This window comes from Anguilla rostrata, chromosome 4, assembly GCF_018555375.3.
Source record: "Anguilla rostrata isolate EN2019 chromosome 4, ASM1855537v3, whole genome shotgun sequence".
Lineage (NCBI taxonomy): Eukaryota > Metazoa > Chordata > Actinopteri > Anguilliformes > Anguillidae > Anguilla > Anguilla rostrata.
In genome coordinates this window covers 18,941,088-18,955,593 of record NC_057936.1, presented here as the reverse complement: position 1 = coordinate 18,955,593, position 14,506 = coordinate 18,941,088, and the positions used below count along the sequence as shown (strand labels likewise).

The window sequence follows — 14,506 nt, the reverse complement described above, 5'->3', positions numbered from 1 at the left end:
TGATTGGTAAAAAAAAAACATCTAAATTAACTTTAAAAAATGTAAAGTTGTTTCCGACCATTGTTTCATATATTGTATAAAACTACAGTAGTTGAGGAAGCTAAATCATAATAAAAATATTTTAAAAACTGACCTATCTAGCCAAAATTGCCTTTTCACCCGTGGTGTCTTTTTCCATTTTAAACCCTCAAAATGCAATGTGGCCAGAAGGTAAATGAAAATTGACTAGGGTAAATGTGTTTTGAGCCTGTGGTGGAAAAAATGGTAATGATTCAGTTTCAGAAAGGCAAAGCGAGTTTCACATCTGTCATTTGCCAAACAGGTCCTTGGTAAAAAAATAATAATAATGATGTCAGAACAGGAAAAGAATGGCAGCACTGTTTTTGTGCTCCCAAATGGTTTATTTAATCTGTCAGGACTCAGGAGTAGCATTTCAACCTGCAGAAAACTAAATGGTCTTTTTTTGCTCAGGGGCTAGTATGTGTACTAGTATTCTTTTCATATTTTGCAAGGTAGTCATTCAGTTAATAGTATTCTACTGGTAATTAAAACTGAACAGCAACAATCTTTTTTCATACAATCCTCTCGAAACAAAATGCTAATAGATATAGAAAATGTTACTAGATACTCAACAGTAAAATTGTACTTTCCATATCATACACCAAATGTTACGCAGGAAAAAAATAAAAAGAAAGGACATCCTTAAGAGATGGGCATACTGGTGGAAAACAAATTGTGGAAGGTGTGAAAAGGTACAAGTTACTGTATGTCACGGTCCACTTTAGTGAAGGTTTCAAAAGGCCATCCCACAAATCTGAACATACAGTTTGCTCACGTCTCAGCTCTGTAAATCACTTCTAAAAATTAGATATTCGCTTTGATCCTCACATCTTTTGGATCACAGAATGTGAAGGCTACAACATTAAAGACCTTATGTCTCCATGCTACAGCACACATCCATGTCACCAAAATTAACCTTTAACCTTTAATGAGGATAAAGCATGTTTTATAATATCTCTGAAGCAGTGTCCTACACTCAGAATTGTAGTAATATGATTAAATCTATAATTAATAATGCAGAAAATGAACCAGCTAAGTTTATATAAATCACTAAGCTGTTTGTTTGACCTTTAAGCCTGTGGACTGAAGCTTTCTGAACAAGACCAAAAAACTTTCTGAACAAGACTAAAAAATCTATGTGGGAATAAGTTAGAGACTGCACAAAGCAAAAAGATATGGGTAAGAACATTTTGCTCAGCATACTGTACCTCAGCATACAGATGTCATATAAATATCTGTCAGCAAGTTTTTTTGTTTTTTGAAAAACTGGAAATTACTACATACTATACAGTCAAATATATTTCTGCTTCAGTAGTTTGCTAATTATATAAGTAGGATATATAGTTGGACTATTCTTGTAGCTGTTTGGTTGTGGCTCCTGTTATGCTAGTGTTTTGTTTTACTTTATCAGTGTTACTGCACATATACTGTATGTATGTTGTGTTACATGCATGTTGCTATGATGGCCTTGTATGTCACATTCCCCCAAATAAATAAAATGCATTCCAAAATATTTTGCAGGAAAGATCCTATGACCACGCTGAACACATTAAATAGCACCAAAGTTAACAGTAAAGTAAAATGCAGTAAACATATAGCAGGCATTTTAAGCTCAAAAACATTGTGAAAAATTATTCATTTTGAATTCTTTAGGTTTTTTTGGAGTTTCAGCCTGATTCATTTTCCTTTCAAAGCATAGAATAATATTTATCATTTGGAGTGACTGCTTCCAACTAAGCGACTGCTCATCCACCTTGTAGGGTGCATTAAGAACCTAGCTATATCCCTAATTGCTTTGATAATGACTTCCAATTTTCAGGCAGGGAACAAGTACACACTGACACACACACAGCTCTGAGGAGCATTCGGATGGTTTGGTATTGATTTAAGGGGGGGTGGTTTCACAGGCGTAGAATAGGGGGCAGTGTGATTTACCTCCAAGTTTGATATAGTGGTTGCTGCTTTCGTACTGAAAGCCTCAGCTGCCTGCTCCAGCTCAGCCAGTCCCTCTGCAGAGGAGATGGCCGCAGAGGCTGGACTGCCTCCAGCCGCTAACTTCTCCTGCCTGGCGTCTGTTGGGCGTGGGGAGCCCAGCTCCTCTGCCAAGCAAGGCGGAGCAGCAGCCTCTGCCTGCACTGCAGCAGTGGTAGCGGTAGCGGTAGCGGCAGCAGCGATAGCGTCAGCGATAGCGGCACTGCTGGGATCAGCAGGGGCACTGTCAGAAGCCTCGGTCACATGCATATTCACCACAGGTTCCTGCGGAGGTGGCTCTGTGTCCTGCAGCACCTGTGTCACTGTCACTGCCTGCTCCTCCTCCTTCTCCTCTTCCTGCTTGCCCTCCTCCTCCTGCTGCTGCTGGGAGGCAGACGTCTGCAGTGTAATCGTCTCTTTTCGCTCTGTTGACTGTAGGGGGTGAAAAAAAGCATTACTGATGTGCCGCGAGAAACATAAGGTTATCAGATGAAGTGGAAGCTAGTAAAACGAAAGGAATCTACAGTGAAGTGTATTTTCTTGTGATAAGAAATACTTGGTGTTAATTCTTTGTCTCACGCAATTTATGAATTTATTATAATACTAGAATATCATTACACACATGGTGTGACCTGAGCTACTGCACTCTTTGGATGCACAACAGTAGGTCATATGTAGGACATATCCTGGCCTTTTACCAATGTGCAACCTAGTTTAACACCTAGTGTTTTTAGATCTTCCATTCAAGAACAAGCAGAAAGTGTCACTGCAATTTTTGTTGCTGAACTGTGCACTGTTTCTCACGCATGTCTGAGGAGCATTTGGATGGTTTCCCTCGATAAACTGGGGTACCCGACAAACGGAGGGGAGGGGAAAGGGGGAGTGGTGGAGGCAACAGAAACAACCTCATAGACAATGCACATTCAACAATCCTCTCACATGGGGACACAGAGAGAAATTAGCGCAATGCTAATAAACAGAACTTCGAAAGGGGTGCAATAGAGTCATAGGTCCACCTTCAGAATGGTCTGACTATGTGAAGGAGAGGTGGCCCATCCCACTGCGCTGATCTGGTCTCGTGCTGACTGCAGCAGAGCCGTGAGCTCTGGGGACATCTCATCAAAGGTGGGCTTAGGCTGAACAGACAAAGAGATGGACGGTCAAGACAGAGAGACAGACAAAGGAACCACAGAGCCTAAAAGACAGACTTTCAGCACAATCAGTAAGACATGGAATAGCGATACATAAAAGGGGTCATTGAGGGCTTATTCATAAGAGTGTAAAACAGCATGCAACAAAAACCCAGCTCTCTGAAGGAGAATAGTGCTAGAGTAGCAGTAGCTATCCCCTGCCCAGCATGGAAGATCACCTAACATGATGCATTGTTATTATGACACAACTGGTAGTTCTCCATTGTGAAAATCAGTTTTGTAGAGGCTAGCAGCTGTACTAAATTCTGTCAGGTGTAACCAAAGCATGCCTTGCCTGATCAATGCTGGGGGTCTGGCAATTGCTCTCCATTCTCCATAGACAATGGGTTTGATGTATCCTCTAAATCTGAGTTTCTAGTGTTTTATTTGAGATACTGCAGTGCACTGTTGCTTGAAAATGTATCCTACTATCCTAGCAAATAGTCTCAAAAATTAAAACAGGAGATTTTGGAACATGTCCATTTAATCAAGTATCAAGTATGCACTACAGGCCCAGTCTGAATTATTCAGCTGAATTATTCAGCCTCACCTTGTCTTGTATTTAGGGGGCCAAGCACTGAAAGTCCTATTGTATTTCTTGGTTTATTGTTATTCTTATTATTATTATTAGTCCGTGTGGTAAGTTTTTTACCAAACGTTGCATATTGATAGACGGTTACTCCAAACAGTGATTCAGTGATTTTATTTGTTACTTCGTGGCACTACAGCAAATGTTTTAAAATGCAAACTTTGAAAGGCCTTTAACTCCCAACTCCATTTACCCAGAATCTAAATTATTTTTTGTTAGATACCTCTCAAAGAGTAAACCCGTGAAAAAGTGGTTTGGTTATATTTTCCTCCATTTGATTCAACCCAGGTGTCAACCAAGTAAAAAATGACCTCTTTTATGTAATTGTTTGCAATATAGCATAATAAACAAAATGTGAATATCCATCTTTTTTCTTCATGTCAAGCATAGCTATTTTACCATGATTTGATTTAACAGGGAAAATGAAAAACCTCAAAACATGTAAAGCATCTAATTAAGAAACATGAACAGCTTGTTAAAAATCTAGGTGTTCCATTTGTGGTTCGAATGAAAACCAGCATACACAGGAGGGGCCCAGGGGGGTATACTACGAAGGAAGCTTAACATGCCCATGGTTTCTTTGCGCTAACTGGCAGAAATGTATTTCATAACAGTGCACTTATATGAAATGGACATAAGATTTCAAAAGAGCAAAAATTATGTACATACTTACATATGACTAGTGTTTGCGGATATCTATACAAGTGATATTAATTCTACCTTCCTGTGTTTACCTAGAAAATTGAAAAAAAATCTATATATGATTACAATATATAATTCTTTAACCCTAACTGTATTTAAGTTCTTCAAAGAAGTGTATAGAAACATTATGTTGTGCTTCAGAAGTAACATGATGCAATATGTTTGTCTACTGTCTTGTGTAACTTTGTGTTTTATGTCAGGTCCCCCTTGCAGAAGAGATTTCGATTTCTCAGTGGGGTTTTTTCTAGTTAAATAAAGGTTAAATAAAATTAAATAAATCATCAAGTATATTTACCCAAATGTCCATGTATATAACTATTGACTAAATTAAACAATACATTGAGGACACATGATAGCACTGGCAAGTTTGTGCTTGGCCCCCTTAATTTCAGTTTGCAGCTATATTTTGTGTTTGTTTTTCTTTTATTCAGGAGCAAAACCAACACCAAAAACTCCAGAAGACAGTCTCAAAGTCAAGTAAAATGAGTCAATGCAACACTGAACAAATAGACATATTGCAATACAGAGAGAAAACATGACTGTGGCCGCAGCAAGCAGGAACATCACTTCACTTGGGAAGGACTACATGAGAAACATGACCAAAAGCCTCCAGACTGTGCCTATTATGTGCTTCTGTTACATTCAGGTATGGCAGACTAATTTGGGAAAGATAATGAGAACTTCCACAGAGTTTTCATCACCAAAGGAGGATGGCTGTGCTGTAGCAGGTCATCTGCTGCTGGTGTTAGTACCATGACCACCACACATGAATGTGGCTTTATTTAGTGATTGCCATTGCTGGGCAGACAATGTCTCAAACGTGTGCTCTCTTTCCTCAATGTCAAAGCTTTTACTAATGCAGTGAGGTGATGAGTCCTAAGAATGATTTTGGGTTTGTTTTCTTCAGTAATGCTATCAGCTGTGACAAATGTACTTCTCAACATTTAAAGATGAAAATGTACAAAGAATGGCCATGCTCACTGGTGTACTGCTTATTCTGTTCAGCAAGTCAGCAAATTAAAAGTAATTTTGATTCTTACTGACAAAATGGCTCTTCCAAAGTACTGATATTACCTAATTCTATGACAAAAGGTGTAATCTGCCTGGACAACAATGCTTACTTGTGTTGATAATGTGATAAGCATGGTGGTTATTGCAGATTCAATGATTTTATCATTTACTGTATCATCCAACACAAAGAATGGGAGATTCATTATTAACAGTCAATTAATTTAACGAGTAGATTAATCAATGCCAAGAATGATTAAACAAGAAAACGAATTTACTGTCCATCCTAATTAGAAGGGATCCAATTTGTTTCTGTTCTGCACAGCACAGTAAGGTTCATATTTATTTTCCTGTAAACAGGAAAATGTTCATGCATTTTGCAGTAGTCACTATCAGTTTCAGGGGAATCATTACCAGGCAGACATTAATATTAACAGGCACATCATAAAACTGTGAATGGGAAACAAACTAACCTTTCATTTCCAAAAATCTCTTATGAATAGGGCCCATTTTTTTCAAAGCAAGCAGAGCACTCAGAAAGCATAAATGAAAAATTTTAAAGTGGCCAAACTCAAAAGTAGAGAGCGGTGCAGCAGGAGCCATTAGCAGGAGCAGGGGGTCACTTCTGTGAGGCTTCACAGCACAGCCCAGATTTAGTGCTGAGTGAGGTTTGCACAAGACCTTTTGTTTACTTGCCTCATGGAGATCAGATGAGAGCAGGAAAGGCCAGTGCCCCAGAAAGCAGCATGTTTAGCTTGAAAGCAGGTGAATGACAGCAAATACCAAAATGAAGGATTTGCGTCCCAATACAAAAGCAAAGCCGTCCAAGGAAGTACTTGACCACCCGTGGTCATTAGGTTATAAGCAGAACATTTGGCCTCAGTCATGCTGCAGTTTCTAGAATGAGGGAGTGCTGAGGCAGTTAGGGGAATTGGGGGGTCATGGTAGCGTTTAAATCATACCACTGCTCTGGATGTAGGTGAAGTTTTCGTTACATAGTGGGCAGTGCCTGTGGTCAACCGCAGGCCTGTTGGAGACTTTGTGGAGGCCAGGACCTTGTCTCCCTGGGCCACGCTGTCCTTCTGTAACCTCACTTCAGGCCTTCTTGCTTGCCCTATCTCCTCACTGGAGCCGATGGCCATCACAGTCCTCACGGTGCCTACAGTGGCCTCAGAGGGTGAGGGAGTTTCAGCCTCCTTTATGGTAACCAAAGTCCCTTTGCCATCCTCGACTGCTGACTCTAGCATCTCATATTCGGCAGAGACTGGTATGATCTTCACCGCCGGTGGAGCCCGATCCGACATCCTCTTTTCTTGTGGGTACAACTGTACTGGTTTGTCACAATCTTTAGCTCGGGCCGTCATGGTGACAATTTTACCCGACATGGTATCGTAGGACTTCCCCAAAGTGTAGGGTTTCTGCTTCATCTCCTCCTCTTTTGACTTGATTTCATTGCGGAAGTCCTTGAAGGTTTTGAACTCACTGCCTTTGAGCTCCCCATCAAGAGTAGTGCTAGTCACTGCCACTATTTTATAGTTGACAACATTTTTCTTTTCTGCTACCTTGGGAGGGACTTTGTTTACTATAACCCACCCATCAGAATCCTACATACAAGATACAAAAACTGTAATTAGCAAACTACTGGAAAGTACACAGTACACTGTTCAACGTTGATTCAACTCTGAATCCAATAGGGATACAAGGTATTCTAAAACAGTAAAATGTACTCAGAGAAAAGAAATCAGTTGACAAGCACAAAATGTACTCAGAGAAAAGAAATCAGTTGACAAGCACAAAACATTTTGCTTTGTAGTTTTACGTAAAATATTGGAAATTCTATGAATATACAGTGAGCTCCATAATGTTTTAAATAAAACACATTTTTTCTTGATTTGGCTCTGTACTCTACAATTTTAGATTTTAAATCAAACAAATGTGGTTAAATTATCAGCTCTTATTAGAGGGTATTTTTATACATTTTGGATTCACCATGTAGAAATGACAGCACTTTCTATACATAGTCACCCATTTCAGGGCCCCATTACGTTTCGGACAAATGGCTTCATAGGTGTTTCAGATTATCCAGGTGTGTTCAATTGCTTCCTTAGTGCAGATAAAAAAAAGCTTTCAGTATCTAGTCTTGATTTTAGGCTTTTGATTTGAGTCTGTTATTGGAGTTTGCTAACATGAAGACCAGAGTTGTGCTAATGAAAGTCAAGGAAGCCATTATGAGGCTGAAAAAAAAACAGTCAGCGACAGAGGCCAAACCTTAGGCGTACCAAAATGAACTGTTTGGAAGGTCATAAATAAGAGATGGCACTGGTGAGCTCAGTAATCACAAAGGGCCTGGTAGGCCAAAGAAGGTATGTACATTTGATAACTTAAGAATTCTCACCATAATGAGGAAAAACCTCCAAACACCTGTCTGACAGATCAGAAACACTCTTCAGGAGGCAGGCATGGATGTATCAGTGACTACTGTCTGCAGAAAATGTCACAAACAGAACTACAGAGGCTACACTGCAGGATGCAAACCACTAATTAGCTGCAAAAACAGGATGGCCAGGTTACAGTTTGCCAAGAAACACCTAAAAAAGCCTGAAGAGTTCAGGAAAAAGGTCTTGTAGACAAATGAGACCAAGATTCAGTTGTATCAGAGTGATGGCAAAAGCAAATAGGAGCTGCTGAAGATCCAAAGCACCCCCCCACCCCACCCATCTGTGAAACTTGGTTGTGTGGGTGATATGGTTTGGGCATCTATGGCTACCACAGACACTGGCTCACTTGCCTTCATTGATATAAGTGCTGACAGCAGCAGCAAAATGAATTCTGATGTGTACAGAAGCATCATATCTGCTACAGCTCAACCAAATGCCTAAAAATTAATTAGATGGCATCTACAGCAAGACAATGATCCTAATCATCCTGCTAAAGCAATAACGGAGTTATTCAAAGCTAAAAACTGGAAAATTCTTGACTGGTCAAGTCATTCACCTGATTTAAATTCAAGTAAACATGCATTTCACATGTTGAAGAGGAAACTTCAGACAACTAGATCCCAAAACCAGCAGGAGCTGAAGATCACCAGAGAAGTCTTTGGGTCACAGACTTCAAGCAGTCATTGCATGCAAAGGACACGCAACAAAGTATGACATAATATGAATATGCCCCTAATATTATGGTACCTTGAAATGTATAGAAAGTGCTGTGATTTCTACAAAGTGAAACCAAAGTGTATGAAAATACTCTTAAATAAAAGCTAAGAATGTGCACTGCAACCACATGTGAATTGTTTCATTATAAATCTAAAATTATAGAGTACATAACCAAACCAAGAAAAACTAGGTATTTGTCCTAAACATTATGGAAGTCACTGTAAATGTAATTTCACACTGTATAGGAGTGCAGAGAATATACTTGCCGCATTGAAACTGAATGAAAGCAAAGGGTCATATGTCTGCTGCTTCACTAACTGAATCAATTTACACACATGCAAAACATTCTTTAAAGCAAAATGTATTCTGACATTTCTTTGTTGTGAAACTAAAACCCCCACACCATTAAATATTTCAAAACACTAGAAGGCATAGATTTAAATCATTAAATTGGGTACTGGGGTACTTTAATTGGGAAACACATACTGTGGGTGATGCAATAGCAAATATAATTCCTCCCGAAGCTGTTTTGTATCAGCTTATTTGAGCGAGGACAAATGAGGGCCAAATTATAATGTTAGACTACTGTAGCTGGAAAACATCTACACGATTTCCTCTGATTCCCTGAGACAGAAATCCCCAAGAATACAGCAATTTCCTTTGGTTTACTCTTGGAATAAAAGAGGATAAAATCTGTTCAAGAAGTACTTTTAGCAGATTTCCCAGAAGACAAATCTCATTGTCATGTGATTTAACCCGAACAAACATCCCTTTTCACATGAACAAAATGTAAAAAAATAACTAACTAAAAATAAAACTAACATTTCATTAGTTGTAGAAAAGTAGTTCAAAAGGTGATGTAGATCTACCAGTGTTTAGCCTTGCTGCTGCCAGCTCAGCTGGTTCATATGCACCACAACCATGAAATATCACTGATACACCACGAGCCTTATAAAACATGAATTACATGTATATTTAACAAGAAGCAATAAGAAGGAAAATAAAATAAAATAGACAGATCAATGATTGAATTGAATCAACCAAACCAAAAAGACCAACCAAAAAATGCAATAGTCCAAATAAATTAAAATGCCAAGAATAGCTTATGTAATGTATTTTTAATTCCCCCTAAAAACAGATTCTTAAACTACTTTAGCAATAAAATAATAAATGCTGATAGAAAAACCTTCCCAAGCGTTGCAAGTTTTGTGGCTTCTCCTCCTGTGTCAGGTCTTGCTTTTTGCTCATTTGAGGTAACCTACTTTCTTATCATACCTCTCCTTCCAATTCTAATTAAGCATTCTTTGAGGCGAGATGAAAGCAAACATGTACAGGCTTCTCTGCTCCTCTGTATGCACCCTCATGTCACAGACTGACTATGGGTGACTCGACTACATCTTCAGCTAAATGCTTCAGTGATGGAGGCAATTCAATAAATGCACACACAGTGGAGTCTTTCCACTATACCCACATGGCAGAGGTGTACGGATTGTTATGTTGAGAGGGTCTTACACAAAACACACACAGACTTGTTGCTCGTCTTACGGAAAGGAGAGGTCCATACCGTAGTACTTCTTGTTTCCAAAACGCTGTGCTTCACTTGCAGGATGTCTGCAGCCATCGTCTTTGCATCATCTTTGGCCTAAAGACATGAAAACGACAAAGAAGATATATGGGTAAACAGAAAACACATTTTTTAAATTTATCATTTCATTTATTTAATTAAAAAAGATATCAATCACCCATACCACCCATGTGAAAAAGTAATTACCCCCTTAAATGTAATAACCGGTTGCACCACATTTAGCAGCAATAACTGCATCCATACACTTCCTATACTTTCATATCAGTCTTTACTCAGGTTCCGTTTGTCTAATAGTACATTTTGTCTAAAGATCTGAAACAATTCCGTGTGACAAATGTGCAATAATAGAGGAAATCAGGAAGGGGGAACATACTTTTTCATGGCACTGTACATGCAAAATATAATAATATTATGGGTGGGGGTGTCCACATGGCCTACATTTTCAATATGGTTGAGTTGGTTTTCTTTGGACATTTTGGTGGATTACACAAGACTTGGTCATAATCACTGAGTGACCATGTGCTTTTGTAACTGACAAACATGTAGTAATAACTTTGGAACCAGTAAAAAACGTATGTATTCAGTCAATATTACTATCTTGACACTGGTGTTACTTCCCTCAAAAACACCATTGATTTCATGTATGAAATTTCCCTTAAAATTTACCACTGGTCTCAACCTGTTTTTATTAATTGCCCTTGATTAACAAGTGTAAACCAGTTATATTTTTTCTGATAACAGTGCTAAAAGCCCTCTGAGGCCTTCAGATAATCAATTTAGAAGTGAGAAATCCCACCCCAGAAAGGTGGGGCAAACTGCTCACAGCAAACAGGCATCAATCAGTATTGGCACTTACTTCATCAGGCACAAGGGGTTCGATCATGGGGGCATCCTCTAGCCTTGGGGACCGAACTGGTGACGTGGATAACCTCTTCTCCCATTCAGTGAGAGCAGAAGTGTCTGCACCCGTTTCCAAAAATGTACGCTTCAGGTCACTTATATTGGTTTGGTGTTTCATCAGCTCCTCTGGAGTCTTACTCATTTCCTAGGAGATTAATGATGGAAAAAACATGAAATAACTTACTACTCAATGCTTAGATATTATTTTTTAAATGACAAAGTCAAGTCAGGCCGGGGCCACAAAGAGAAAAAGATCAAGAACAGATGTCAAGACAATATTAAACGATTAACTGGTTATAGGGGAGTTGTGAATTTCATAAATTATTTCAGGTATATTAACACAGAACCATCACATAAAAACATCAGAGACGGTCCAGGAATAAAGTTAAATTCACAATAAATTTGTGCCCCTCACCGAAAGCCTCAGTCAAATCCATTTAAATTAACTTGATAAAAATGCTGATTGTGCTGACATCTCACTATTGTGAACTGAGTGTAGGTACTCTCGTAATTAAAGATGTAATTCCAAACATACAACTTAAAGCCCTTTTCCAGAATTGAAGGAGCTTTACTGCTGGCTTTAGCCAGACGATCAGTCACCCTCACTTTTGGCAGGTCACCCAGGCATCAAGTATAAAAAGGGCCATAGATACTGTAGCAGTTTTTACAGGCTAACTGAACTAGCTAACTAGTAAGGTAGCTAAAATGCACCAGAGATCATATAGTTCTTGCATATATTGCAATGCATCCATTGCATTACACCATTCTTGCAGAAAGAAGGCAGAATCCTCCAATGATTTTACATCGTCAGATTCTCCAGTAGCCCACTGAAGAGCTTCTTCATACAAGCTACTGAAATCTTGAACTTGAACTTGAACAGAGGTTTTAATTTTAACGCATCCATACATGTGTTTCTCCTTTCAGTGTAGGAATTCATTCCATCAGTTTGTAAATTACAATGACTTTGACTATCAGACATTTGCAGCAGCTTTATCTTGGTGGCAGAGGCTGCGATTTCAGCTTCCAGCACAAATAGTTCTTTTCTTTGTCTCAGTTGCTCCTCTTGTGCTTCAAGAGCGTGTTTCTCTATTAACTCAGCAGCACATGCAATCAGTGTAGCCTACTCTGGCTCCGCTTAAATGATACAGTGGAGGATATTCTGGTTTTCACACGACTGTGAATACTGACCCCGAGCGTTTACTGCTAACATTATAAATACTATCATGAGGGCTTACATCATCAACATCACCCCCACCTTGCAAATTCAATTTTTCTTCTGTGCAATTACTGCCCTTCAACCAGCTTTCAACAATTTTGGAAAAAACATCACGACTAACACATATTTGCTTGAAAATATGTTTCACGTAAGTCCTGTTCCCCAGACGGCATCATACCCTCCCAGGCCAAAAAAAAAGTTGCACACTCTAATATTTTGTTGGACCGCCTTTAATAATATAGAGCGCCATCTATGGTAAGCATTTATGGCGACTCTCCCCAACACATTTTTTTAATTATCCTGAATACCTAACAACAACAAAAAGTAAATCATAAGAAAAGCAATAGATTTCTGTTCAGTAATCTTCGCGAAAACATTTGTTAATGTCACTCATTATATGAATGATACTGTTTAACAGCTAGCCATCTACTGGCTAGTAAATGTTGCGATATACATGAACAAACTAGCGAGCAAGATTAATGTTAATTTTACATGTACTTAGACTAGCTAATTACTAGATAAAACAGCGAGACAAAATTTTTTACAATCAAGAAAGGTCTAAACCTCTGCAGTAACATAACCAGGACAATGCTGTTAATTAAAATCACGCACCTCTAAAAAACACAGGCGTTATAAAATAAATACTCATACTCATAGACACATTACGACACTGAGAGGTCAGTAGACTTCGATTAATAATAGCAAGCTTCAAAATGTAGGAAGCTTCCAAAACAGACTCAATAGCACATAGCCTCTACGTGTGTTGAACAAGTCGATTTAGTAATTATTATTTTGTTATTTTGTTAAAATTTTCAATGCACTCTATTGTTACATCATATCAACCTCTAACATCAGATTACTGTTTGACAAAAACATTTTCTCCTTTTATTTTCCTTATGAACATATTCTGGAATGAAAAAGAAAAAAACTGATTTATTTGAAAATGTACTGAAGTACCTATTTTGCCATCATATGAAAAGGAGATGGTTCCTTCCCCAACTGCAGATTTGACGTTCATTACTAGCGGTCTCCCTTTTGTCAGGAAACGCACTGTTAACTCAAACACCTCTTTCTGTGAGGGGCGGTGTGAAAATAAGCTGCTTCCTGATTGCTCAAATTGCACTTGATTTTAACAAGCACTGTTTCAGTCTAAACTGGACCAGCTGTTTTTCCTGCAAGCATATCTCCTATTTATTTAGTTCCAAATGGAACAGCTGCGAGGAATTATAAAAACAGAGATGTTAAAAAATGGGCAGTCACTTTCAGGAAAATCCCTTTCATCAGAACCCTGATTATTAAGAATCAATGCAGCTTAAAAATAGTCGCCTGAAGGTAACTATGCAACAAGTAGTGGTGAAAAATTACACAAGATACACATGGTGTTAACAATGGAGCATATACCCCCTTATGGACAGATGGGTTTTCCAACTCTGGGGATAAGAAAAAGCCTAGAATACCTGTGTCTTTATCTCAGATTCATCTTCTTGATCCGACTGTCAGAATGAACAATGAACACACAAAGACAAAATATGAAAAAACACAATGTTGGTTATCAGAGAAGTACTGGTGTATACAACACATAAAGTGTAATAACACTAGACAGGTGGCCTTGCCATTAGACTGATGGACTCAAGGTAAGAATAGGTGGCAATATATAGGCACAGCTGGAATGTGGCAAAAAAGGTTGTATTAAACACAATATTTTAAACTGGAATAAATTAATACACTCAGCTTTGTGGATTCAATTGGGCCTTTTAGGAAACTCATTAGCATTTTTTTTGTCACAACATGCTGTGTCTGAAATTGGAAAAACATTAAACTCTTTGTCCAAATGCAATATAGATGCATGTTTTCTGGGGCATGTCACATCGAAGGAAAACAATCACTTTGGCCCTCCCACAACTGAATCACCTAAAATAAATCTTTTCTGACTCCCTGTTGGGGCAAAGCCATCACATCTGTTCATGAAATATACAAAACGCATCACAGGCATTCATCAGTGAGCAAATGAAAATATGAGCACAATACTACAAGGCTTAAAACAAAAAAAAAGAATGAAAAAACATGATTCTGGTAAGAGAATTAAGGTATTATTACTATTCCACTACTTTGAAATTCAAATTTTCTTTT

The 14,506-nt window shown here is 38.5% G+C and overlaps 1 protein-coding gene across 9 annotated transcripts in view; it reads right to left on the bottom strand.

The window, feature by feature from the left end:
• Positions 1 to 14,506, bottom strand: part of epb41l3a (erythrocyte membrane protein band 4.1-like 3a) — a 58,815-nt gene that overhangs the window by 7,616 nt on the left and 36,693 nt on the right. For 5 of the 9 annotated variants that reach the window (XM_064331131.1, XM_064331134.1, XM_064331133.1 and 2 more), the window contains 6 exons: positions 13,834 to 13,869; positions 11,117 to 11,305; positions 10,240 to 10,317; positions 6,483 to 7,124; positions 3,048 to 3,167; positions 1,996 to 2,463 (listed from right to left, as the gene is read on the bottom strand). In XM_064331131.1, the coding sequence (XP_064187201.1) occupies positions 1,996 to 2,463; positions 3,048 to 3,167; positions 6,483 to 7,124; positions 10,240 to 10,317; positions 11,117 to 11,305; positions 13,834 to 13,869 (1,533 nt within the window). The remainder of the gene's footprint in view (positions 1 to 1,995; positions 2,464 to 3,047; positions 3,168 to 6,482; positions 7,125 to 10,239; positions 10,318 to 11,116; positions 11,306 to 13,833; positions 13,870 to 14,506) is intronic. The other 4 variants (XM_064331136.1, XM_064331138.1, XM_064331139.1 and 1 more) reach the window with 4 other exon arrangements.